Source organism: Phymastichus coffea, unplaced genomic scaffold (assembly GCF_024137745.1).
Source record: "Phymastichus coffea isolate CEN01 unplaced genomic scaffold, Cenicafe_Pcof_1.1 PCOF00166, whole genome shotgun sequence".
Taxonomy (NCBI): Eukaryota; Metazoa; Arthropoda; class Insecta; order Hymenoptera; family Eulophidae; genus Phymastichus; species Phymastichus coffea.
The window spans coordinates 262,575-285,914 of NW_026706977.1; the positions used below are offsets into that span (position 1 = coordinate 262,575).

General features: G+C 40.0%; 2 protein-coding genes across 12 annotated transcripts; one reads left to right on the top strand and one right to left on the bottom strand.

Annotated features, from left to right (window-relative positions):
* The first annotated feature begins 315 nt into the window (after positions 1-315).
* LOC131673054 (cytosolic 10-formyltetrahydrofolate dehydrogenase) lies at positions 316-5,453 on the top strand. The gene is made up of 9 exons (XM_058950716.1): positions 316-548; positions 1,106-1,247; positions 1,670-1,904; positions 2,131-2,528; positions 2,703-2,984; positions 3,070-3,487; positions 3,598-3,986; positions 4,059-4,328; positions 4,391-5,453. Exons 1-9 carry the CDS (start codon positions 546-548, stop codon positions 4,966-4,968), a joined length of 2,715 nt encoding a protein of 904 aa, XP_058806699.1. The 5' UTR covers positions 316-545; the 3' UTR covers positions 4,969-5,453.
* Positions 5,454-9,322: 3,869 nt separating this feature from the next.
* Positions 9,323-21,882, bottom strand: LOC131673060 (protein sex-lethal-like). 11 transcript variants are annotated; one of them, XM_058950726.1, is made up of 8 exons: positions 21,711-21,875; positions 20,123-20,304; positions 19,072-19,357; positions 18,824-18,999; positions 18,497-18,610; positions 17,840-18,000; positions 13,304-13,699; positions 9,323-12,915 (listed from the first exon to the last, which is right to left on the bottom strand). In XM_058950726.1, the coding sequence occupies exons 3-7, from the start codon at positions 19,261-19,263 to the stop codon at positions 13,377-13,379; spliced, it is 966 nt and encodes a 321-aa protein (XP_058806709.1). In that variant the 5' UTR covers positions 19,264-19,357; positions 20,123-20,304; positions 21,711-21,875; the 3' UTR covers positions 9,323-12,915; positions 13,304-13,376. The 11 variants fall into 11 exon arrangements, with proteins under 11 accessions (XP_058806709.1, XP_058806708.1, XP_058806711.1 ...); XM_058950725.1 differs by having other exon boundaries at positions 19,072-19,552; XM_058950728.1 differs by having other exon boundaries at positions 19,072-19,552; positions 21,729-21,819.
* Between the last annotated feature and the right edge of the window lie 1,458 nt (positions 21,883-23,340).

The following is a 23,340-nucleotide window of genomic DNA, read 5'->3' on the forward strand; positions in this document are numbered from 1 at the left end:
ACGAGTACGCAACGAAACGAAGAACACGACGAGGTGTACGCTGCTGCGCATCGAATGATTCTTTCTTCGAGTACGCTTTCGCTGGCTCGTTGGTGTCGTCGAGGCGCGTGCACGCTCAAACGGCTTTGGTCCATCCCCTGCAGGATAAGCCGACGCGACGCACGGCGCGCGCGCGTCACACCGGACGGGGATCCCCACACGTCGGCGCATCGGTCGAGATGCAGATCGATCGAGCGCCAGCGCGTGTCCGCGCGTCGGAGCCGATTATATAAGCGCGGGCAGCCGCGGCAGTTCAGTCAACTTGGGGACGGCGGCGCAGCTCGCGGATCCGGTTATCCGCTCTCGCTCTCCTCGAAAAGCCGCCGCCTTCGGGAAAAGCGACCGCGCGCCGCTCTCTCTCTCTCTCTCTCTCTCTCTCTCTCTCTCTCTCGCATTAGCATCGGCGCGCCGCTCGCGCGCACACGCTAGTTTCTCCCGGAGTACAGTGTACGGCCCGTCCTTGTTTTCCTGAGCTGCGTTGCTGCTATCACCCGCTGCTTTCTACAATGGTTGGTCATTATTTACTTTTCGTGTTTACTGTTTTTGTTTTCCTCTTTTTCTCTTTCTTTTCTTTCTTTTCTTTCTTTGTTTTTTTTTTCTTTTCGTTAATCGTTGTTGGGGATGCAGGACGGCTCTTGGCAAGATTCGTCGCGTAAACGAAAAGATTTGCTTGCTATCGTCTTCCGTTTGTAAATAAATATCGCGTACGTTGTGCGGAATCACCCACTACAGCTCAATCAGTCGTAGCTCGGTTTTAACGCGGTCTTTGTTTTGCCGTAGCTCGGCAATGGGTCAGTTGTCAGGAAATCAACGGTTTTCGAAAACTTTCGCAAAACGATTGACGTCTATTTTTATTTGACTTTCGCGTGCAACGCATTTTCCCATTTTCTACGCATAGAGAGAAAGACTGCAATTACGCGAAATCGACGCTCGTAAAAAGAAAGAAAGAAAGAAAAAAAAAAACATACGAACAAGAAGCAAACAAACGCAGCTGTAAATGATACATTTTACGAGGCCCGTCGGGTGTGCGATCTAATTGTACTTAAACGAAATCATTGTTGTACAGGTGAGCACGCGAAAATTAAAAGTCGCCATAATCGGCCAAAGCAATTTCGCGGCCGAGGTTTATCAAGCAATCAAGAGAGATGGTCACGAGGTTACGGGAGTTTTCACGATTCCCGATAAGAATAATCGAGAAGACCCGCTGGGTAAGTGACGGAAAGTCAGCATTCACAGCGCGCAGAAAGAGAGAGAGACTTGCTTGCAATATCACGACGCGATATCGCACGTTGCTTTTCCTCCCCCAAAATCATTGGAGTTTCCACGATGACTCGTATTTTCCTCCTCCCCTCGCGCTCGCGGAGGTCGTCGGATATCGCAGCGGCGTCCGCGTTGCGCTCGCTCGCGTAAGAACGATTATGCAGCTGATCCGGTCGCGTCGGCTGCCGGGAAGAAATTGCCCGTATTGCATAAGGTCGGCGCGAGCTTGCGCAACGCGGCGCGCCAAAGAGAAAGGTAAAGGGGCGTTCTCGCGAAGGCCCGTCGCGGATCGAGGCGACGATTCCGCTCTGCGAAGCGAGTAAACATTGCGCTCGGATTTTCTTCTTTTTTTTTTTTTTTTCGGCCGCAGCTCAAGTGGCATCGTCCAATGGCACGCCGGTGTTCAAGATCAAGGCCTGGCGTAACAAGGGGGTGGCGCTACCCGAGGTGCTCGAGCAGTATCGAAGCGTCGAGGTGGACCTCAACGTGCTGCCCTTCTGCACTCAGTTCATACCGATGGAGGTGATCGATTACCCGCGCTACCGGAGCATATGCTACCATCCCTCGCTTCTGCCGAGGCATCGCGGCGCCAGCGCTATCAGCTGGTGAGTACTCGCGACGTTCCAGCGGCGCCAGGTGATTTACCAAAGTCCTCGAAGGCAACGTTGGCCTTTGAGCGCGTTTAATTTCTCTTTCTCCTCGGTAGAAGCAGGCGTGAAATTGTCGAAGCAGGGCTCAATCGTTAACGTCTATGACAAACGAAAAACGAACCGCGAAGCTACACGAGCACTCGATGGATACGCTTAACCGAGATACAAATGCGTTTCGCAGGACGCTGATCCAAGGCGACGAAACCGGCGGCTTCACGGTGTTCTGGGCCGACGACGGTCTGGACACCGGGCCGATCCTCCTCCAACGCCGCTGCGACGTCGATCCGAACGACACGCTGGACTCTCTGTACAAGCGATTCATGTATCCCGAGGGCATCAAGGCGATGGCCGAAGCCGTGAACCTCGTCGCCGACGGTGTCGCCCCGAGAATTCCTCAGCCGAAGGACGGCGCGACCTACGACGCGATGCTCAACAAGAAGGAATTGCAGCGGATCGACTGGAAGAAAAGGAACGCGAAGCAGGTCCACGACTTCGTCAGAGCGCTCGACTCGACGCCCGGCGCTTGGACTCTCGTTGGCGAGCAGGAAGTCAGATTCTACGCGAGCAGCCTCTGGAACGGTGAGTGTCGATCGCCTTGCCGCGACCTTGCGATTTCGACTGGCGTCCAGCGCAACGAAAGACAGTACCTTATCCATCGATCGCGGCGAAAGTCTTTCGCTCGTGGCGCGTCGGAAGAGAAAAAAGCATTTGGGCGGCAAGCTCGTTGTCTAATCGGCCGACCACCGCCTACAGGAAAGGAAACGCCGGTGGGCGACGAAGTGAACGTCGACGGCCAGCTAGGTGTCGTGAGCGACGAGGGCCTGCTGATAAGAGCCAGGGGCGGCTGGGTAAAAGTGGAGGTTTGCAAAGTCGGCGGCAAGACGATCAGCGCCAGCAAGTACGGCAAGTCGCAAAACGGCACGGCCAGCGTGGCGTTCACCGAGGAGGAGCTGGCGAGCGTCGAAGCCATCAGAAAGATCTGGCAGGACATACTCAGGCTCGAGGTCGACGACGACACGGATTTCTTCGCCTGCGGTATGGTCCCGGCGAGATTTCTTTGGTTTGCCCGGGGGGAGAGAGAAAGAACACCTTTGACGACTCGCTTGCCGTTGGACGACAGGTGCCGGCAGCATGGACGTCGTGCGCCTCGTCGAAGAGCTGAAGGACAGCCTCGACGTCCACCTGCAGAACACGGACGTGTTCATGGCACCGGTATTCTCCGAATTCACGGCCACGGCGATCGTAGCGAAACGCGGCGGAGCTAGCGCCGCGCAGCAGGTCGGCTACGATGCCGTGGAGGTGCGCGTCAACAACATGGATCTGCGTTTCCCCAGGCAACTGTTCATCGACGGTCGCTTCGTCGACGGCCGGAGCAAGCCGATCCCGTCGATCAATCCGCACGACGAGAGCGTCATCTGTTGGGTGCAAAGCGCATCGGTGCAGGACGTCGACGACGCGGTGAAAGCCGCCAAGGTGGCCTTCGAGAAAGGCGAGTGGAGTAAGATCAGCGCTCGAGAACGCGGCGCGCTGCTGTTCAAGTGAGCATCGGAAAAGATTTGCTGCTGCCCCTCTCGAAAGAGCAAAAAAAACGCAATAACAATAAAGAAATAAAACGTAACGTTTCCAAATGAACCCCCGGCTCTCGCAGACTCGCCGACCTGATGGAAAAGCACAAGGAGGAGCTGGCCACCTTGGAGAGCTTGGACTCCGGCGCGGTCTACACTCTCGCGCTCAAGACCCACGTCGGCATGTCGATCGAAACGTGGCGCTACTTCGCCGGCTGGTGCGACAAGATCCAAGGCTCGACGGTGCCCATCTCGCACGCGCGGCCGAATCGCAACCTCACCATCACCCGCAAAGAGCCGATCGGCGTTTGCGGCCTGGTCACCCCCTGGAATTATCCGCTGATGATGCTGTCGTGGAAGATGGCCGCGTGTCTGGCTGCCGGCAACACCGTGGTGATGAAGCCGGCCCAGACGTCGCCGCTGACCGCGCTCAAGTTCGCCGAGCTCGCGGCCAAGGCCGGCATCCCAGCAGGTAACGGCGGCTGCTCGCCTCGGCTGGTCGACCGGCCGAGGCACGCGAGCCGACGGTTCTCGGTGCTCGCAGGCGTGATAAACATCGTGCCGGGCAGAGGCGCGGAAGCCGGAAACGCCATCGTCGGCCATCCGTCGGTGCGCAAGCTGGGATTCACCGGGTCCACGGAGATCGGCCAGACGATCATGAGGTCGTGCGCCGACAGCAACTTGAAGAAGGTCTCGCTGGAATTGGGCGGCAAGAGCCCGCTCGTCGTGTTCGAAGACGCCGACATGCAGCAGGCGGTCAGGCTGGCCATGAGCAGCGTGTTCTTCAACAAGGGAGAGAACTGCATCGCGGCAGGTACGTGCTCGTCGCGCTGCGGCTCTCCGTCCGTCGACCGATCGATCGATCGATCGTTTCAGGCCGGATCTTCGTCGAGGAGAGCATCCACGATGAGTTTCTCGATCGGGTGGTGGCCGAGACCAGAAAGATCACCATAGGCGACCCGCTGAATCGGGCCACCTCCCACGGCCCGCAGAATCACGAAGCTCACCTGGAGAAGCTGCTGGAATTCGTGCGCGAGGGACAGAGGGAAGGCGCGCGCCTGGTCTACGGTGGCAGAAGGCTGGAGAGGCCGGGCTACTACTTCGAGCCAACGATCTTCGCCGACGTGCGCGACGGGACTTTCTTGGCGACCGAGGAGTCCTTTGGCCCCATCATGATCGTCTCCAAGTTCAGCTCGAGGAACCTCGACGACGTTATCGCGCGAGCCAACGACACCGAGTACGGCCTGGCTTCCGGCGTCCTCACCAAGGATATCAGCAGGGCATTGAGGTTCGCCGAGAAGATTGACGCCGGCACCGTGTTTGTCAATACTTACAATAAGACCGACGTTGCCGCGCCGTTCGGTGGCTTTAAGAGATCTGGTTTCGGTAAAGATTTGGGACAGGAAGCGCTCAATGAGTACCTCAAGACCAAGACCATTACCATTGAGTACTAGCAAGGGCTTTCGAACAACCTTGCGAGCAGGTCAGATTGTATTAATGCAAGTTCTGCGGCAGCTGCGATGCTTGTTGTTTCAGTTGCAATCCGAATACTATGTATTTTTTCTTCGTTACATTTTATCATGGTTATATGAGATTTCTTCCAATTTATTTTTCAATCTTAATGGATAGCTTTTAGGGATACGTTGTAATGTTTGATTTGCTCACGCACATGTAATCTATGGAGATAACAAAAGAACCGTACTACGAAATTTTGTACATCGCGCACATTAGGCTAAGATGCTATTATGTATATTCATTCGCTTTTTATGAATCATCATTAGTTTGCGCGTTCTCTAAGTACATACGTAGCGATTTCATTAAAAGTTCGTGCACGTTTACTACTTGTACGCTGTGCTTTATTATTTACACACCATCCCACGCTCGACATTGAAGGCAGCGACAACGAAAGCAAATAAAAGTTTTTCTCTTGAATACCTTAGACCAGTCTTGAATATTCGGCCAGCGAGAGAGAGAGGGAGGAAAAGCACCCACACAGACATGAAAGAAAAATGCGAGAATGCATTTAGGGAGACAGAAAGCACACGTGCAGCACGTTTTTTTTTTTCCGATGCCACTCGACTTACACTAGAAACGAGTCCAGATGCCGCGCGAGAATTCCTTTTCCCCCTTTTTTTTTCAACTTGACTAATGAGTTTAGAGCTCGATGCTTTATCTTCTTTTTATCTTTTTTATTGTTTTTCGTTTTGTACGAATCCTCGCGAGTCTATTTTCAATGTCGAAATAATTAGAGTGGCATTTGTAAGCTGGATTTTCGTGCAAATGACCCGTGCAAATTTCGATGATAGATGCACTTTAGTCGGCCAACTCGTGAATGAAGAATTCTACGAAACATAATTAGCAAAAAAACCGACAACTTGAACCTCTGTTAACCGCGATTTACGATATACTCAGGCCGCGCAAAGAAAAAGAACATAAATGCCCAAATCATATCCGTACGTACAATCACAGGCTCCAGCTACGGCCAAAAAGCAGAGAGCAGATCTCGCGCCAATCGCGCGCCTCTCGTAATAATAAATACGTATGCCGTGGCATGTTTCGCGCGACTCCGGTCGTCGTCGTCGTCGTCGTCGTCGTCGTCGTCGTGTCGACTTAGCATATTTATCGCTGGCAGCTCGCCGTGCCGCTGAGCTCCTTGCGGAAAATGCAAATTCGATCGGTTGGCCCCTGGCGGCATGCGAGCCGCGCACGTGCGTTTCGCTTTCGGCCACTGTCCTTTGACCCCTTCGACGCGACGCGTCGGACGACGCGGCGGCCCGCCGCTGCTTTGCGACTTCTCTCTTCCTTGCTACGCTCGACGCGCCGTTCGCTCGGTGGAAGCATGGACGAACCTGTCGCGCTCGAGCGTACGGCAACAAGTTGCTCTTCGTTTGCGCGCCGCCGGTAAACGCCTCCGTCCTATCGTGAGCGATGCGTCGATGCTGCTCGAAGAAGAAAACAAAGGAAGAAAAAAAAACATGATTTCGGGTGGTCGCAGTGGGACAAAAAGTGGCGATGCATCGCAACCCTGGGCCGACTCTCACGAAAGGCGGCTTATACGGCAACGGAGCGCGCGCAGCTGTGTACGTAGCTGGGCGCAACTGTCGCTCTCTCGCGACAAAAGGGAAAAATCCGTTGCAGCGACGCGAGCCGATTCGAGGTGTAATAAACGGCCGAGAAAAATCATCTCGACCATACGCGCGCACTATCCTTGGCTCGGCCGTGACACGGGCGGCGCGAGGGAGTGCGCGTCGCAACAAAGAGAGCCCCGAGGAAGAAGAAGTAGAAGCCGAAAAACAAAAACAAAAAAAAAGAAGCAACAAGCAACACGTGTGAGAAAAAGGGAGGGAAGACGGCGCGCAGATGCACTCGCGAAAGCTCCCTCTCTTTCCGAACGCGGAGATTCGCGAGCGGGCGCAGGGAGAGAGAGAGAGAGGGGGGGGGGGAAGGCTCCGCGAGTCACCGCCGAGCGCCTGGAAATTCACGAGTCGCTCTCGAGACTTCAGCTCGCGAGGGTACGCAACGCTTGCTTCCTTCTTTATTTTTTCGTTCGAATGTTGGCGCGCTGCAGTTGGATTTTCTGTGTGAGTTTTTTTTTTTTAATTCTCCTGTGTTCGCGCGTTCTATGTTTTTTACGATGCCGAATCGAAGTACTAGAGACGTACGGGCCACTTTTTCTTTACTCGTTTCTATTGGTTCGTTCGAATCGTCGTTTGTAGTCGATATGTCACATTTCGAGGTGTACGTAGTGGTTTGAAACGTCCCAAACACTTCACAAATGACATTTGAGAAGAAAAAGTCCGTAATCTTGATCGCGAAATTCATGAATTTGATTTTGCCCGAGAAAAGGAAGCTACACCCTCGTTAGCGCAGCGTCTCCGAGCGACGCGACCGAAAGCAGCATCGTTGTGATCGCGAAAGTGCTCCGAAGAAATTATTCAAAACGTACAAGACATATGCACGCGCGGCCAAGCGCTTTCGATCGAAATTTCAAAGTGAGATTGAGATTAAGGCTTAATCGATGCAGTAGCCCGCATCGAGAAAAACAGACGCGAAGAGAAAGAGCGGAAACAAAAAAGCAGAAAAAAAAAAGAACGAGCGAAACGAGAAAAGCCAGAAACGCATCTCGGGGTTGCAGTTCGAAAAACCGGTCGACTGTTTGTGTGCACGCTGCATGGGAACCACGTGTTTGTCCCTTCCCGAGAAAAATATACTATGAGAGAAAATCTTGAAGGGGGGATATATATATATATATATATATATATATATATATATATATATATATATATATAACTGGAGAATAACGGGGTACCAATGGTCGTTGAAGTTCGTTATTTGGTAAATGTTTCTTTTCAAGTTTGTGAGAGAATCGAACGGGAGTTGACGGTTTTTTTGTAATAATTCATTTAAAGAATTTTCATTCGTATAATTACGGTTACTTATACAAAGCTATTGCAGAAAATAGATAGATACAATTTAGAGAAAACTGTGCTTGTCACGAAATAATAAGATCAAATTACTAGTTTCTATTGTTAAATTCGAATTCGTACTAAGATTTTTAAAAAATCTGTTTTTCTTAATTTGAAATGACTGTATTAAAGTTTTAATGTTAACATTTTACTTTCAATATAACTAATTTACTCGCGTCACGAGAACATTCATGGACGGTTGAATCGTTAAAACCCAGATAATTCAATCAAGCGCATTAGCCGTATAGAAATTTTTTAATTAGAATTGCAATTAAAAAATATATATAAAATGTTAATGAGGTTTGAACAGAAAGAATAACGGAAATGTGAGAATCAGCACAAAATATGATAAACGAAGGAGAAAAAAAGAGATATGAAAGAAAGAGGAAGTGCAACAATCAGTTTAACACCAACAGTTTGGAAACGGTTTGTTTAATCAAAACTCTCAGTTTGGTCAGTGCAGATACGATCGTCACTAGCTTATTGAAAAATATTTCATCCAGCTGCAGTTGACTAAGGTATTTAAAAATAAACTATTCTCTATGTAATTAACTAATAAACTAAGAAAACAATTTTTAGTTTTCTGTCTCGTAAGTTTTCATCAAATATCATTAGGAATATTTTTCACGGACATTGTAATCTACAAAAAAAATAAAATACCGTCCATCACATCTGTCCACATGAAAACTTATCGCTGTTGCTTTTCCCCATCAAATGTCATGTGAGCGTGCCCAGCCCCTTCCTGTTTTTCCGACTAATCTGGTTCTTCTTTTACTCTAACCGCTGCGATCTCTCGCATCCTGTGTGATGGGATAAAGAGTGGGAAATCTTTTTTTCGAATTTGTCGACGAGCTATCTACCGTCATTTCCCGCGTAGATAAGCATTCGTAAATAGAAATTTCTTTTATAGGCTTCGAAGGCTTTTTTTTTTACATAGAAAAATAAACGCAAACGTTAATCGTAATTGCTGACGATAGAAATTATCGATTGAGCCCGGATCTCATTATAGCAAGTTCGTTGCCCTATAAACGGTTTTTTTCTAATATGCCTAGAGTAAATGATATTGTATTAATGCATCACACAATCAAATGACCGTACTTAGCGATAAAAAAATTTAATTTAATTTAAAAAATTAATTAAAACGATCCTAAACATTTTCTTCAGTTGTGTAACTAATATTATTTATCTAAATGGACAAATAAAAATAATCATTTTCGTTTATGGAAATCTGAAAGCATTATTCATGCACTTAAAATAAATTATAAAATACAAAAAAGTATGTTTTAAAATAAACTAAAACATGGTAATTAACGTATAGAATAAATTAACACTTATTCTGATGAAAGATCTTGAAAGATTTTATTCCGTTTTTTTTCTCTTTTTCATTTTTCAATGCTACAGTAAAAATTTAAAATTTTGTTCATTATTTCACTATTAAACATTGAAAGATATAAACATCAAACTCGTAACAGAAGAGTTTCTGAAGTCTCGCTATGTACAAATTGATTTGTTTTATATCATTGCACTGCACTGAACACGCTGAAAATTAATTTCATTCTTTTCTTCTTCAAGGACGCCATCAACGCAAGATCAACGAATTTCTTCAAACGTCCTCACTGAACCATGAAAAATCGAGTCGAGAATGAGATAACACTGAATTTTCAATGAAAAGTTCAGAATGATCAGTATGGAGATTGTCATCGGACACAGAAATGAATTTGAACGCTTACGGTGCGGCTCGTCATAGGGCACCTTCGCTTGACTTTGAATTTGCAAGCTGCCCCCTGATGGGCATCGCCGTGAGCGTAACTGATCAACAATCCGAACGAGACAAAATATCTCTGTGGATTTTCGAACATATATTGTTAATGTGCATGTGAAATATATGTCAATTATTAGAATATATGTATAATTTTCTGTATCTTGTATAAATTAATTTAATAAATAGATGTACGCTATACATTTGTATGTGGTGACTACTCTTTTACGATGTAAGAATAATAATAATTAAAAAAAAAAACTAAAAAAATAAACTACCAATTATAATTAGTTTGTAATTGAACTTTATAAAATTTACCCATAACTAAGTATTACATTTATCTTTTATAAAACGTACTTCTCATTTAATCTACTCATAATCTTAACCAATGTATAATTCATGTAACAATTGTAATGTCTTCTTCATGTTTAGTCATAATTTATAACATCGGCATTCAAACATCCATTACATTATTAGAAATATATAGAGACTTCATAAGCAACTAACGCAAATAATAGAGCTCTTAACGTAGTCTCATACTTGAATTGGTAAAAAAGACTTATTCGATTTTTCGGCTAGCAACTTTTCTACTAACTCCATCATCAATGTTATTCACAATTTGCATACACAAGTATCGTCACGGTAACAGTTTCTGTAAAAGTATCTAACCGTCGCGATAATTATTATACGATGTAAATAAACAGAGAGCGAAAGAGATCGAAAAATTGATGTTCTAGGAAAAACTCAAGAAAACGAACGACTTCAGAGCCTTATAATATTTGGTATGTACAAGAACAATTTTTAACTCTCTCGCAATGGTAACCTAATCATATTTGCTATTACAAGCAAAAAATTTGATTTATTTTCTTTGAATCAATATAACGTTTACAAGTTGTTAACGATTAAAAATAACTTCAACGTGTTTAACGTGTGATTGGTTATTGCAAAAGATTTAAATGTCAACTAGGAACATATGATTCGGCTACCTTGTGTCTTCTTGGGTTATAATATTTGCTACGATTAAGCATGATGAGAAGATTCTTAAATTTCCTATTATAAAACACAATTGGACATCTGAAATACTTCATGGAAAGTTACATGCTTCATTGGAACTAAAATTATGTATATTAAAATTTTGAAAGTCCAATATTATGGTTCGTCGTCTAAATTAAAAAGTAAAAAAAAAAATGGAAACTTCTTAATTACTAAGAATTTTTATTACGTTATTACTGATAATACAAACTTATTACCATTGTATAGAATAGAAAAAAGTCGATTGAACTAAGATAAAAAAAAAAAGTTTAATTTTTTCTATGACACCATAAAATTGTAAATCTATAAAGTAAAATTATTCTACTTTGAACGAACGAAGTAATTTTCACGAACAAAATCAATTCCAGTTAAAATAGATTAACCCAGAAGTGGTAAAACTCAACATGTTTAATTTTATGTAAGTTGACTTGATAAAAATCTAACGACAGTGCAATAGTTGATTGATAAAAAATAAAATGTTGAAAGATCTTCGCCCGCCTACATTTCAGATGTCCAATGGGCTCTGGACGAACCAGCATGCTCGACTTTTAGCCCCTATCGTTCGGTATACACATTTTTGCACGACGCTATTTTTGCCCGATATGGCTAATTTCACCAACAGAAAATCGATATTTTTCAGATATACTTTTACGATGAAATTTCCATTATTTTTTTTCATTTTACAAAATTTTTCTGGCAATTGTACTATAGAATTCAATAGAATCAATATGGAAGCATTATGCTCCGGCTTGCTAAACAAATTTTACAGTTTCGTTTTATGTTTTGGGTAGCTTCGATGCGCGTCCCTGGCAAAGTTGGATGTTTTATCGCGCACAATTAATTTCCTAAAACTTTCGCTCGTTTGAAATTTCGCATATAGTTCCGGAACGATCGATATATCGTGTACACAACGTTAGCATACGATGCTTATTTCCGAATAACCGAGGCAGTGTTGCACGCATACAAATGTCACTTACAATTCTTATGTAAAAGTCAGTCTTACATTTCCTAAACAACGATATTAAAAAAAGAAAGAAAGGATTACGCGCGTCCTCGCATCGTATTAGGAATTCTTAAAGTTTTTTTATATTTCCATCTCTGAGTTGTTTTTTTTATTTGCACAGGTTTTGTCTTCGACGCTTCTCATGCGAGCAAAGGGCTAACTAACATTTTTGTATATTCTCTTACCTACAATTTTTTAAATATATATCTGTCTGCCATTTCCTACTAAGTAGGAAAATACATTGGTGTTATATAATCGATAACACGCTAACAAAAAATTACGTTCATTTACTTTTCCGTTTACTGACATTTATAGTTGAATAATCACAAGATTTTTCTCAGAATTACCAGAAAAAGATCGTATTATGGTACATTGAAGTATAGAACCATAGAAAATATATTTCAGCGACGACGAATAAATGTTTTTTTTAGCATGCTTTCATGAGTAGCTTATTTTACAAAGTTAGCGCAGTTTAAAACAAGTCTATAATTTTCTCATGACAATTACGCGGCGAAATGAAGTTGCACAGTTAGATTAGCTCTAGACGATGCTCGGTTGATATTCAAACATCAAAGACGCAAACATCGAACAAACAAAACAAGTATCAATCGACAAATACCCATATTATATTCTCATTCGCTGCTACGAATACATATTCATAACACGCGTAATCGTCGTTGATACTAAAAAAACGAAAGATGAAAAGATAGAGGGAGAAATAAGAAGGAAACAAAAGACAATTGAATAAAATTCAGCAACCGAGACGTACGCGCGTCCCTCACCAAAATTGGATAATGTTTTGAACTTATAGCAAGAAGGAAATAATGTACATCAACAATAGATAGAAACTCCTTAGCGCTTGCAAGAAGATATGCAAGGGTAAAATAGAAAAAAAAAAAAAACTTTGTCAATCTTCATCTCCTCTTCCTTACACATGGTATGTAATAATGAGTTTTGTTTTGTTTTTATGGTTGGATGATTAAAAAAAAAAAAAGAATTTCCTCTACTTGACGGACGGACGCAGACAGCTACGAGGATGTTGCCGAAACATTTGTCCTCTAAATATGATGGGGTAGATTCGACTCTCCTTCGCGCCACTCTGCTTTTGCCGGAACACATCGCCCCCACGCTCTTTGAATTTCTGCAAATGATTGAAACTCGTGTTAGCATTTCTGAACATCAAATGTAATGACCGGTTCGTATAAAAAATTATAAATAACATGTTAATCGGAAAGTTAAAATAAGGAGATACGCCAAATGATCGCATTAATTATTTAGGCGTCAAGACTATTTCGCGCTTTTCGCCAGTTATTCAAATAGAAACGACATTAATTAAGCGTGAATTGTTTGGCAAGGCAACTTTGCACACTTGGAATTATTCAAACTTCTCAATTCAATGCTTGTAAAAGGGATTTCGTTTAATATCAATGTCATAGAAGCACTTACAATCTCGCCATTTTCGAAAATGTGCGTAAAATTTGGCGTTGCGAATTGTGAAGATAGTATGAATGGTAAGAAAAGATACTCACGCATCTAAAAATTGGCGCCGAGCGAGGAAACAATCCGCTGCTTATGATCAGCGGCAACGCCCGTTGGAACCCGTCACCAGAAGTGCGGTTGCGCGTAGCCACCAGGTGCATTCGCGCCACCAGCCGTTCCAGCCGTCGCTCCGCTCATGCCGAGCGGATTGAAGCGATGTGGATGAAGTTTGTCCATGCGGACAGCTCCGGGACCGCCGCCGCCAAAACCATGATGGCCGCCAGCACCCGCACCACCGCCACGACCACCGAAACCACCGGCACCACGACCTGCCAGCATTGCTGCTGGTGGTCCACCTGCTGCTGGTGCACCGATACCTGCCATGCCAAGACCGGGAGGTACGAAACCGCCACGGCCACCTCGACCCATCACGGCGCCTCCTCCACCTGTAAATTCGACCTCGGACGTGCAAAAGTACCTTGTTTGCTATTTTCGACCGCGGGCTGGGGGAGAGTTGGGGAGAGAGAAACGTAATTGATTGGAATAGGTTTTGTAACTAGGATTAATTGCGGTGAGCTGGACATTTTCTTTGCAATACCAAGAAGAGTAATAAAATAAATCGATACCTAACCGATTGTTTCACCATGCAATTTTATTCACTGGTCGAGTCACAGTCATCTGTCTATAGTATTCATTTGTCAAATTATTTCTAATATTACACTTCGTTTCAACGCACAGCTAAGTCAAAGGTGAGAAGATTAAGTAAAGATAAGAGAGAAATAGTTTGAAGATTGGAAGAACTACATTGCAGATTATAATCACTTATTGCTAAATCTCTAGCTATACCATTAGATTTTTAAATAATTGAGGCACCTGAGATTGCCTCCTGCAATAATTATTAATGTAATGAACACTTCTCGGTTAGATTTTTAAAAGTTCAGGTAACGACGTGATACATATAAATATTTCTCTTCCATTAACGTTACATCATTGCTTCATATACTGATGGGAAGTGATATTAAATTCTCAACAAATCACAGATAAATATTTAACCTTTTTTTCGCGGACTAATTATTATTACACAGATTGCTTTGTTATTTAAAAACATCACGATGTACTTATTCTGGAAATATTTTGTTTGCGTGTAATCAATGTTTTATAATTCTATAAATCTGTATCGAAAAAGATTATTTCGACACCCCGTGCGCAAGTGCGTCTTTCCCGTACGCTCGGCAGAAAACGTGCGTTGAAAATCGCACTTTCCACACGTTGTATTAAAAAATACGGTACGGCACATGTTCGAGAAAGAGTTTCTCGTCTCGTGTATCTTTCCACGTAAACGTTACACGAGACGAGAATCGATTTTCCCGCACTTGTATCGTAATGTACTATTTCATATTACAGACTCTCAACAATTGTTTTTCTTTTCTTCTTTATATAAAGGACAGTTTTTTAAATCGCTTCTATTTTTCTAAATATTAACTCGAGGAAGTATTTTTAAAAATTAAATTCAGTATATTAACAATAATAGTGTAAGTACTATTTTTTATTTACTCGATGAATGAATTTATCCTTATTCCTTAGATTTTCAACTACGTACTGCATTTACAATGCAGCAATCTGAAAGTTAAAAAGTTCAACTTAAAAATTTCAAGAATCAAATTCTGACATGACTATTCTTTTACTCATTGGCGCTGGCATTTTTCTTTCGTAACTTGATATTTGGAAACTAAAATTACTTCTTTATCTAATCAATTAGAAAAATTGCATACCACTCGAACAAATAAGAAGATTCACAAACAAAAAACAGACGCTATTTGCCTGATTAAATGTCATGTTCAATTAATAGCAAAACGATGCGCCAGCGCTTTTTGTAGACTCCACAATGCCTCATTGACAAGCGAGACGTTCTCGACAAGACCTATATACTTTCTTTTTTTATTTTTTCATACTTTTTCACTTATTGATTATTGAAACCCGGGTAGTTTGGAAACTTTTTTCTGCCTGCGTACATGTATTCTCCTTCACAGTTTGGTAAGCATTGAACAGATCAAAGAAAAAAACGTACGTTAAATTTCTATTGTTTTCTTTTTTTAATTATTTGTACTACTTTAACGTAGAAAAAATTTTTTTAAGGTAGTCCTAACAATATTAAACATGTTTACTTTAAATTTATAAGCATTATGTTTTCTTTTTTTCTTCAAGTTCGGACAACCTTATATATTTGATAATAAAAAAGAGTAAATAAATTGAATAGTTGTTATAAAAACAAGCGAAGGATAATTACACACGAGCTGTATTCATAGAATTCTTTTTTATAACAGCCATAACGAGGGAGACAAAAATAGAATCGGCGGAAATATACACAGAGCCATGCATTTATCAATCAGCGAAGCGTAGATCGCATTATGCAGGGCACAGCCAATGGTGGTTAAAAATAGACGAAGAAGAAAGGTGAAATAACATAATTTATGTCAATTACCACAAATTTCAACTTTCCATATACGTTCGGAATAATTTACGTGTTTCGATTTCTATATTAAAACTAGCTTATTCAATGATTTACGAACTGATCTTGGAAAATCTCTCAGATTTACGTTCTAAATCCTATATTTATCACAATGCTCCTTAACAAAGACGAATAGGAATATGTAGTTTGAAATTAATGACGTATGTGGTGTTGGAACTGTGTATATATTTATTGTTTGCTTGTATTGGTGTTTCGTCCAAACTCAGTGATAAAAATTTGTAGTTTTTTAAATTTTGGTATGAAATTAAAGTTATATAGTTACCTGTCGATGCAAGTTAACATGGCAAAGCATTCCAAAAATTAATGTCGTATAAAAAATTAACAAAAAAGGGAAAAGGGAAAAGAAAAAAGAAAAAAGCGAAATAAAAAAGAAATTAAGTAAAAAGATAAAGTAAAATAAAAATTAAGCATTTTTGGATAAAATAAGCAAAAAGAAAAAAACAGTGTTGACGACAAAAGCTGAGATCTTGAAGGAAATCATAGGAAAGTGAAAATTGATAGCAATAAGAAAACTACACAGAATAGCTGTCGGTGCACTTATAAATGCACGTAGAAATTGTATTTTAGTTTCAAATACTATATTGTCTGTGTCACAAATTTAGGTTTACAAAAAACAGATAAAACATAAAGTGATACAACTGTGATCGGTCAGTTAGAGTAATACAGTCTGTCAAAAAATAAATTTTCGGTAATACGTGAGCTAAATTGATTTTCTATAACAAATATTTTGACATGGGCTCATTCTAAAAGTTTGATGTTATCTCAAACTTCCTACTAAAATAAAAAGAAAAATTATTTCCAAAATAATAAGAAAAAAAGGCGCATTTGAGTTAACAAAATTTCTAGGACAGACTGAAAAAAAAAATATTGAAAACTTGAAATGAGTTGAGTCGAGCTTATTGTTGTTTCGCTCGGATATTCAGTATTACACCGCACGGACTAAAACATTTTAAAGTTGACACCGCGCGGATAGAAACAATAATTGTTCATTATTATCTTTTTTTCTAACCTTATACGTTTCAGATTAACTGCACAATTATTAAGTAAATTAAATAAATAATCAGTTACAATGATTAAATAAATATGTGAAAAAATACGCGATAACAAAAAAAAATAACAAAAATTTAATTACTCGATATGTCATCCGTTCAAAATATACAATGATTGAGAGTCTAATACCGCACGCTCGATAAATAAAAAAAAATGTACAAAAACATTATAAGACACTACGTTTATACGATCTGGACTTGCATTGTCTCAATGCCAGATGTTCTGCAATGTCGACTTCGACGTTGAAGCAGCAGACTTATCTATTGTTGAAAGAAAAAATTCATAAAAAAAAAGATAAAAATTAGTTGTAGATTTTCAGGAAAAATTGAGATCAGGTTAGTTTTCAACAATTTCGTGTACAAAAAATGACTCACTACTCTTCCTGTGCGTTTTTTTGACATGTTGTCTTTTCTGGTCTCTCAACCTTAGATCTCCGAGCTGATCCTCGATCTTCGCTACGTTAATTTTCGTTTCTAATAGTGCTATAGTTTTTGTATTTTTTTTTTCAAATTCAGCAAGCAAAGCAAAAATGTTAATTTGGGATTCAGGAAGATGTAAAATTGGAAGTTCTCTTTTCATTTAATATCAGAGGAAGTCCCAATTGAATAACATTCAATACTTACATCTTTACATAATAACCCATTCGCGAATAAAGCTTAAATCAACTTCATTATTCAAGTTTCATTCATTGCGACTTCCCCGGCATAAAAGTATAAAAAACTAGACTAACTTAAAAAATATAAATATAAAAAATATTCAATAAGTATTATGAAAAATATATATCGTTTGAATGTTAAAATACTAAAAATTACTAAAACGTTTATAAAAGATCTAATTGAACGCTTCGTGCGCGAATTACATTGGCGAGATTTAAAGCATACTGTGCAATATAAAAACGAATTCATGTTCAGATTGAAATTTACTAGCCAAGTGTAAATTTAATGCGTTAAAATTCATAGTAAAAATTGAATTCTAAGGCCATTTAATGAAAGTTGAAAAATCTTACCACGGCTCTGATTGTAACCAGCTTGCCATCCAGCATAATAAGCTGCTTTTTGTTTGCCATGTTCTTCTGCAATTTTGACACTGAGAGGTTCAGAGCCGCCTTCCGGAATTGTCCCGTGCAGCTGATTTATTGCTTCTTGTGCTTCTTCTCGTTTGTCATACCTGTAAAAAGTATGATATAGTAGTCGCAACATTAATAACAATTGTTATTTAAAATTGTTATGCATAATGCAAAACTTAACGTAAGTTATAAATGTAGATAATCATATATTTAGGTCTAAAATAAACATATGTATAAAACGACATACAAAACCTATAGGAGTAAGCTATAAATTTTATATTTAAAACAGGTCACATCGGACAGCTAGGAAAAGGATAGAAATACACTCTGGCAACGAGCAAATGCGTAAATATAAGCGAAATGGTGCGACATTGTAGTTGCACAATATTTTCTTTATTTCTAGTAGCTAACATCTGCTATGATACAAACCGAAAGCATTCCAACTTTATGTTGTTTGTGAAAGATTAAATATTTATGTAAAGTTGTAACGAGTTTTTTTATAATTTACGTGTTATCATTTAATTGAACCAAGTGTACTTTACAGCACCTTATTTTATATCAAATAATTATTGATATTGAGTTTGGAAGTAACATTACCTGACAAAGGCAACTCCTCGTGGCAAGCCAGTCAGCTTGTCTTTGAGTATATTTTTCTGAACAATTTGGCCAAATTTACTGAAGATTTCATCAACCTGTTTTTCTGTAATATTCCTAGAAATTCAAATTCATTTAAGTCCTCAGCCCATTCTTTTAGTACAACTCATTGATTAAAAAATGTTTCATCAAGACTCAAAATTGATGCATAAAGTATTAATGTTTAAGATTGCAATGTTATAAAAGTATCTGTAATTTTTTAATTCGATGAGTTGCAAAATCTATTTAACAAATATTGTTATAAAAGTAGTTGAAAGCAAATTAACATACCTTGGCAGATTTGTGACATATAAGTTAGTTTCTTTGATTTCTTCACCAGAAGGTCGGGCAAAAGAAACTTTCAACCTCTTATTTTGAACTTGAAGGCCATTTAATCTAGTAATAGCAGTAGATGCATCTTCAGCTTTTGTATAGTTCACAAAACCAAAACCATAACTGTAGCCAGTCTAGAGATAATAAAAATTATAAAAATAAAGGAGGCATATAAATATGATTCCAATAAGATTCATTCTAATAACCTTATAATCTTTCATAACTCTACAAGACTCCACTGGACCAATTGTAACAAACAAACTGTAAAGCTCTTTCTCAGTCATATTTTGTGGAAGGTAGTTGATAATCAAATTTGTACGATCATCGTTGTAAGGCCTATGCTGTTGTTGCTGCGCCTGTTGCTGTTGCTGCTGTGGCTGTGGCTGTTGATCATTCATTTTGCTATCTTTCTGGATACTTGTCTTTTACAGGTTCGATGTTGTATGCCAAAGCTACTTCAGTCACAGCGTCTGATGAACTTACGAACTCCGACTGTTTCCATCGACAATTACCATCCGTATGGTCAGCAAATACAAAAAATATAAACAAATGCATTACTACTTCTTTCATGGGCGGATCCATGATTATCCAGGCAGCTTTTCTCTCTAGTTTTTGCTTTTATCAAACGAAATATCAAAAAAAATAAAATAGAAAATAAATGTGATAATAAAATATCGTGTTGCAGACCTGTTCATCAGAAACAAACAAACAAAAGTGCATAAGGACCAAGCTGTTCGTATGAATTATAATTGAAACGTTTTCATTGGTACAATTAAGCTATTCATGAGTTTTCACTCAATTTTCAATCATTCAAAGAATTAATGACTAAAAACGAAGATGACTAAATTGTACCAACGTGAAATAATGGATGAAATTTATCCAGTTACAATGAAAGATATGCAAGCAGTCAAATCTTTAGAGAGGAAATACTTGTAAGATTTACTGGCAACAATATTATTATTAGCACTTGAATCTCCAACACCTGATCCCAATTAATAAGCCTCTCAAGTGGTCTCTCCAAAACGATTTGACCATCTCGCGCACATATTCGTCTAAGTCTAATGTACAAAACTACTTTAACCTTAATTGCGGAATCATTCAACACTATATAGTAATACATACGAATAATATGCATTCAAAAATAAACAAGAATGAAAGTCATTACACGCGAGTATGTCTTTGTGAAAAACTTCAAGAGAAAAAGTGTACTAAAGAGAGAGAGAAAAAAAGAAGCGAGAGAAATGACGAAATACCTACGAGAAAAAAAGCAACGAGCGACGAAAGATAAACAAAAGCGGCCTCTCGACGTGACGGGACAGCTCGTTGTCGTCGTCGTCGTTGTCGTCGTCGTCGTCGTGTCTCTCACACAAAAATCGCAATGATAGGGAGAGTGTCAAAGAACTTGTGGAAGTGAATGAAAGTAAGCCGCGCGGGCATGCCTGTAAATAAAAACAAGTGTCTCTCTTAAAGAAGGTCGACGCGCGTGTATTACAAGAAATCTTATTTTCAAAAGGGCGAATGTTGCAAAGCAACATTAAGAATGGAATAGAGGGAATCAAGTTGTCCGAGTAAATGCAATTCTTGCCAGTTGGAGGAAGGCCTATTATTTGATTTTGTTAATTGGCTCGAGTGGAAGCAAGTCGTGCGCGGCTAAGTATATCGAGGAACGTATACACACACATGCACATTGTTCTAAGGTATTTGATTAATGGTCCAATCTATAAACGTACCGCTCCGAATTCAAAAACATTTAAACTACTTTAACACCTAGTTTGTAGCTTCTCTTCTTTGCAGTTGTCTTTTGTTTGCGAAAAAAAAAACTTAAAGAGAAATAGCTGAATAAAAGTAATAAAAAATTTATTTTTAGATTATCTACTCGAATTATAGACTAACACTTGAAAACAATTGAATGAAATTGCTGGTTGAATTCTATGAAACAAACTAGATTTTATATAGTATGACTTTTATCGATTCGCGTTGAAAAAAACTATTTTAAACGCGAGTAAAAGGATAAAAAGCTGAAGTTGCAAACTTCTGTCAAGTTATCGTTGCGGGAAAAACTAGAACGGATAAATTTTAAATCACTTCCATCGTTGTAGCACCGATGGTGAAGCCCCTCAAAAAAACTAAGCTCAATAAACGCTCAAAGTCGCTTTTCAATATATCTATATATACATACACGGTAGCAAAATCGGCTTTGGTGTTATCTATAAAAATGCTTGCAAAAACACGATGCTTGCATACCGTACAGGAATCGAGAGCGAGAGAGGAAGGGAGAGAGAGAGAGAGAGAGAACAAGAGAGAACAAATTAAGCGAGTGCACGCTTGACTCTCTCACGTCACGCGCCGTCCCACATTGCAGAGAGCTATGCGCACAGAGTGCTTGCTATACACATAATTGTATATGCATGTATATGTGTGAGAAAATCGCAGTAGCCACAGCAGTAGCACGAAAAAGATAGGCTATGTTACATAAGTGCAGCAATGTAGAGAATGAGGAGAGCACACTCATTGGTGTGGGTGCACGCATCTATATACCACGTATCTGAGTAATCTAAACGCTTTGCCGCCGGGACGCTTTGGGTGTGTGTGTGTGTGCGTGTGTGTGTGTGTATCTGTCTGTCTCTCTCTATCTGTCTCGCACACATCTTTTGTACGTTCCAACCTCTCGAACATATAGAAACACTTACGCTCGCGCACGATAAAGAAGACACAGACACACAGTTGTCGACGATGAAATTGAGCACAGCAGTACACAAGAGATATGAATGGCGTTCGCGAAAACAAAAAAAATCACACGACGCAGCACACAACTAAGACAGCACGCAGAGTGGAAAAACTATACCTGAGTCAAACTACGTACACACGACGAGTAGCTGCTACTAGCTGACGAGACGAGCACCAGTAACGGAATGCAACGAGCGCGCGCAAAGCGGCTCCTTCCCTCTCTTCGCTGTCCACCAACACGCGAGAACCAAACTATACTGTACAGTGTACACTTTCCCCGATACATCTCACCACCGATGACTTCCCAAGCAGGAAAAACTGACCTGCCTCGAAGACGCGCTAAACGAGCGACGCGTAGCGGTGAAAAGCTCAAATTAACTACAATTCTGGCGGTTTGTTTGGATATTTTTAGTAGGAGGGGAGCGCGAAATTTGTACGAGTTCAGGCTTGATTAATGTTTTGATTGTTTGATGACTTCGACGAACTTTTATCTTCCAGATATAAACATCTATATGTGATCGGAAATTTATTTTGTTTTTTATATCGATGAAATACCAGCGTTGGTGTATCGAATAAAAAGATTCTTGATAAATATAAGCACAAAAACTTCTATTATTAAATTAAGCTATCTTAAAACATTTTCTTCTTATTACTATTCGTACCTAAAAATGAGGTGTCACCTTGAATGTCACGTAGAAAAATTTCTGTATTTTCAACTTTTACTTCGATATTTCAATTACATTATCGCATAATTACACAAAACTAAAAAATAAACTTAATCAGAATACGACTGCTTTACGTGAAGGAAAAATATGGAATATTATTTACGGAAAACTTCAGTTATTTATATGCTCTAACGATGAAAAAAATTAGTTTTGTAAACAAACGATTTTCATGTGTGTTAGTTCTTTTGTTTCTCGCTATTCCTTATGTTTCAGTAATCACCACATGACTAAAAAAAGATTTCATAAACTTTCTTTTTTTTCAGTATTGATAATTTTTAAGAAAGAAAACTATTTTTTTATGGAATAATGCATACAATTATACGTAATAATCGTTAATAGCGTCATTACTTAACAAACTAATTTATTTCGGGCATCAATGCTACAAGATAAGGGCTCTTTAGTTTTTTCTTGAAAGGGTTATAAGCAACCGAAGAAACGTTTAATTTTTTTTTAATAAAAAAATGTGTTAATAATTCAATATCAATAACGTATCCTCGTTTTTTCTATCGTCGATGTAGACCAAACGGTACCGGTAGCCAGTTTGAAAATATATAAAAATAAGCAACCAAAATAAAAAGAATTCAAAAAAGATTTCTTAAATTTCCTATTATCTTTCATTATTCTATGTAACTCAAATGGACCAATAATAGTAAAAAACATTCTTTCTCAGTCATACTATCTGGAATATAGTTGTTAAACAAAGTACGACCATCAAATAGTAATTAATTTTATACTTTTGCTATTGTTAAATCATCCTGTTTTATTTTTGGATACTTCTGTTAAGAATTTATAATAAAATATATAAAATTCTTTTATAAAAGAATTTATAAAACGTTTCGATGTAACCGAGGACAATGACTTTTTCTATGGTCAACAAATACGAAAATTATAATCAAATTCTGTACCTTGTTATATAACGAAAGATAAAGAACGGTCTTCAAACGTTGCATCTGGTCATCGTTTCACACAAGAGTTGTAATAACGAGGAGGTGCATTAGTGGTAACAAGAGTTATTTGAAAGGA

Bases quoted from the DNA above. Each gene is read 5' to 3' on its own strand.
- LOC131673054 (XM_058950716.1), top strand. The intron at 1,905-2,130 runs GTGAGTACTCGC...TGCGTTTCGCAG, and splicing joins GGCGCCAGCGCTATCAGCTG to GACGCTGATCCAAGGCGACG. The intron at 4,329-4,390 runs GTACGTGCTCGT...CGATCGTTTCAG, and splicing joins AGAGAACTGCATCGCGGCAG to GCCGGATCTTCGTCGAGGAG.
- LOC131673060 (XM_058950733.1), bottom strand. From the start codon at position 19,263: ATGAATGATCAACAGCCACAGCCACAGCAGCAACAGCAACAGGCGCAG. The intron at 18,001-18,496 runs GTAATGTTACTT...TACTTTTTACAG, and splicing joins CGAGGAGTTGCCTTTGTCAG to GTATGACAAACGAGAAGAAG. The intron at 13,700-17,839 runs GTAAGATTTTTC...TCGAATTTACAG, and splicing joins TGGTTACAATCAGAGCCGTG to GTGGAGGAGGCGCCGTGATG.